This window comes from Tamandua tetradactyla, chromosome 14, assembly GCF_023851605.1.
Source record: "Tamandua tetradactyla isolate mTamTet1 chromosome 14, mTamTet1.pri, whole genome shotgun sequence".
Classification (NCBI taxonomy): domain Eukaryota; kingdom Metazoa; phylum Chordata; class Mammalia; order Pilosa; family Myrmecophagidae; genus Tamandua; species Tamandua tetradactyla.
The window spans coordinates 35844861-35847581 of NC_135340.1; the positions used below are offsets into that span (position 1 = coordinate 35844861).

The 2721-nt window shown below is 40.2% G+C and overlaps 1 protein-coding gene across 1 annotated transcript; it reads right to left on the minus strand.

Moving 5' to 3' along the window:
• Positions 1 to 702: 702 nt before the first annotated feature.
• Positions 703 to 2102, minus strand: RNASE6 (ribonuclease A family member 6). Its single transcript, XM_077127313.1, has 2 exons — positions 1868 to 2102; positions 703 to 1485 (listed from the first exon to the last, which is right to left on the minus strand). The coding sequence occupies exon 2, from the start codon at positions 1480 to 1482 to the stop codon at positions 1018 to 1020; it is 465 nt and encodes a 154-aa protein (XP_076983428.1). The 5' UTR covers positions 1483 to 1485; positions 1868 to 2102; the 3' UTR covers positions 703 to 1017.
• Positions 2103 to 2721: the final 619 nt, after the last annotated feature.

A 2721-nucleotide genomic window follows, 5' to 3' on the forward strand; every position in this document is an offset into this window, starting at 1 on the left:
GATCCCTTTACAAAGTACTTTGACTTACACTGACCCTCTAGCCCAAGGATAACTCTAGAGGTTGACAAGAAAACTGAAGCTCTCTCTGTGAATGTGACATGGCCCTAAATTCTTAACCTCTGCCAAATTTCTACTCCTAGTCATTCTGTTTCCAAGTCTAGTGCCATTTCCAAAGCCCCAATGTTTCTTTGATAGGACAGCATTAAAGTAGGTCTAAAGTATTTTTATTTTCCCAGTGTTTTGTTGTTGCTGTTGTTGTTGTTGTTGTTGACATATGCTTTCTCTTTCTTCATTCCAATAGATAAGGCTACACTTCCAACTATTACTAATACCTTATATTTAAAACATTATCTGATCAAATATAGAAATAAATAGAAAAAAATCTGTGACCCCTCAGTGTTAAGATTTGTGAATAAAAAGTACTATCAACTCTATAGGAGGTTTCAGTGTCACCAAATATAGACCGTTTAGAGGGAAGTGTATAAAGACATGAGCAGAGTTTGAAGGGACGGAGGACTTCCTTGCTCCAATGTCCCAATAGAGGCAGGACAAAGGAAGTGTCAGAGACCCCAGGAAGCTAAATAAACCCAAAGGTGGCCTAAGGACCAAACACTGAAATGATACAGGCAAATGCAGGCCTAGATAAGTCCATGCTGGTGAGTTGTGAAAAGGGGCTCTCAAACGCACTTACACTCATTGGAATGCAGCATAAAGTGTTTTATTTCTGTGAATACAGTGCAACAAAGCTTGGCAAGTTCCAAAGGTTAAAAATATGGAGGCCTGGACCCTTCTTTGCCCTCTTCTCTATTGCTTTCCCTGAAAACGCTGAGTTTCAAAGAAGAAAAGAATCATTTCTTTTTGTTTCAACTCTAGTCTGGTATACTAAGCACTCAATTCTCCCAATAAGTTCCTTCTTTCCTCTGCAGGAACTAGGGAAATCAATAGGAAAAAGAAAAAGGAAAAATAGAAGAAATCATAAGAGAAACTGACCAGGTGAGAGGAAAAGTGGTGAAAACTCTACACAGTATTATCCAAGTGAACAGGAACCAAACGATAGGGAGGGTCACCCTTCTGAGGGGGATCACAGGCAACAATGAAGCGCTTGTATTGGGCAATTTCTTTATATACGCAGTTAGGATACTTCCCTGCAGTGAGGTTGCAGTGAGTCATGTTAATAGGCTTTAGGCTCTCATGGCAGTTGTTCAGGCCATTCTTGCAGGTGATGTTGAGCAAGCCACAGACAGCTGTCACATTCTGGAAGGAGTCATGCAGAAAGGTGTTTTGAGGCTTACAGTGCTTGGTATAATTGTTGACACCACTCATTGCTCCATTGCATTGGCGACGATTTGGCTGTATGTGCTGAATTTCAAACCACTGAGATTTGGTGAGATTCTTAGGCCAAGCATAAAATGGATTCATGAGTCCACACAGTCCCACCACCAAGAGGAGACGAGGAAAGCATCCTAGGTGATGTAGCACCATCTTCTGTGTAGGAAGAAGAAAGATAATAGTAGCAGTAGAAGCAATGGTTGTTAATCATAACCACTTAGATTTTATTGTGCTTTTTAAGATTGCAACTCCCTCTCTCTTTCTTTTCAAACCACCTTCTTACTGAATTGAGTCTCACAATTCTATGACGCACTAAAGCCCAGTGAGGAGAAATATGAGGTAAACAGTTCTTTCTTTTGATTAGAAAATTCCATTCTCATCTTTATCCTATGTTCGCATGTACAATGACCCCCACATCAGAAACTTGATCTCTTCCCTCTTCATCTCCCAAGCTAATCGCTCTCCATTTCTTTGACCACTACCACCCAGCCATCTTTACTGACTGCCTTTCTCTTCCAAGAGCTGAAAATTTTCATACCTTGTCTTGGTGTTGAGGTCCTGCTGAGAACAGAAGTGGTCCTTAGTCCTAGGCTCAAACACCTTTGTCTATCTTTCGTCTCTGGGGCCTGCCGAAACTGCCCGTGTGAGGAGGGGAGGAAAAATCTGAGCCTTAGGGGAAAAAAGCTGAAAGACTGGCAGATAAAAAACATGCACAGCATGAGTGAGCCTCTTAGACTTGCAAAACTGCTTTACAAAGTGGTATCTTTACCACAGGAAGAGAAAGTCCATTTTTAGAAATCATGTGACCCAAAACAGAGTTTTGAGGAACTATTGCTTCCTGACAGTGAGTGGTTAAGTGCTTTCTTCATGATTTGAGGCTTCTTTTTTTTTTTCAGCACCATTTCAGTTCTTTGGAAGAAAATATGCCATGGAAATCTGATATGAGAGCTGCCACAGACTTGGTAATGTTGGGAGCTCAACAACAAACTTGAACAAATTAGACTTCTGCTTGCATTTATGAGGCAAGTTATTGGATACTCACTTTCAGGAGCTTGTGATCTAGTGAAAGAAAATATATATGAATGAATATATATGAATGAATATGAGTGAAAGAACTTAACTGTTATTTCTGTGATAGCAGGAATCACAGAGGACTGTGAGGAAATAATGGAGGGGGAGTATTATTGGAGACCATAACATCTTAACTTAGTTTTGAGGAATAATTAGAAACTAGAGCATGGTAAGGTCATCCCTAAGAGAAGGAACTGTGTGTAAAGGGTCCCAGAACATAAGGAAAAGCAAATTTAGGGAATTTGCCTCTTGAATCTGTTCCCATTTTTCAATTGGTGCTGCCAATCCCTTATTAGAACCTCATTATTTCATGGAGGATTC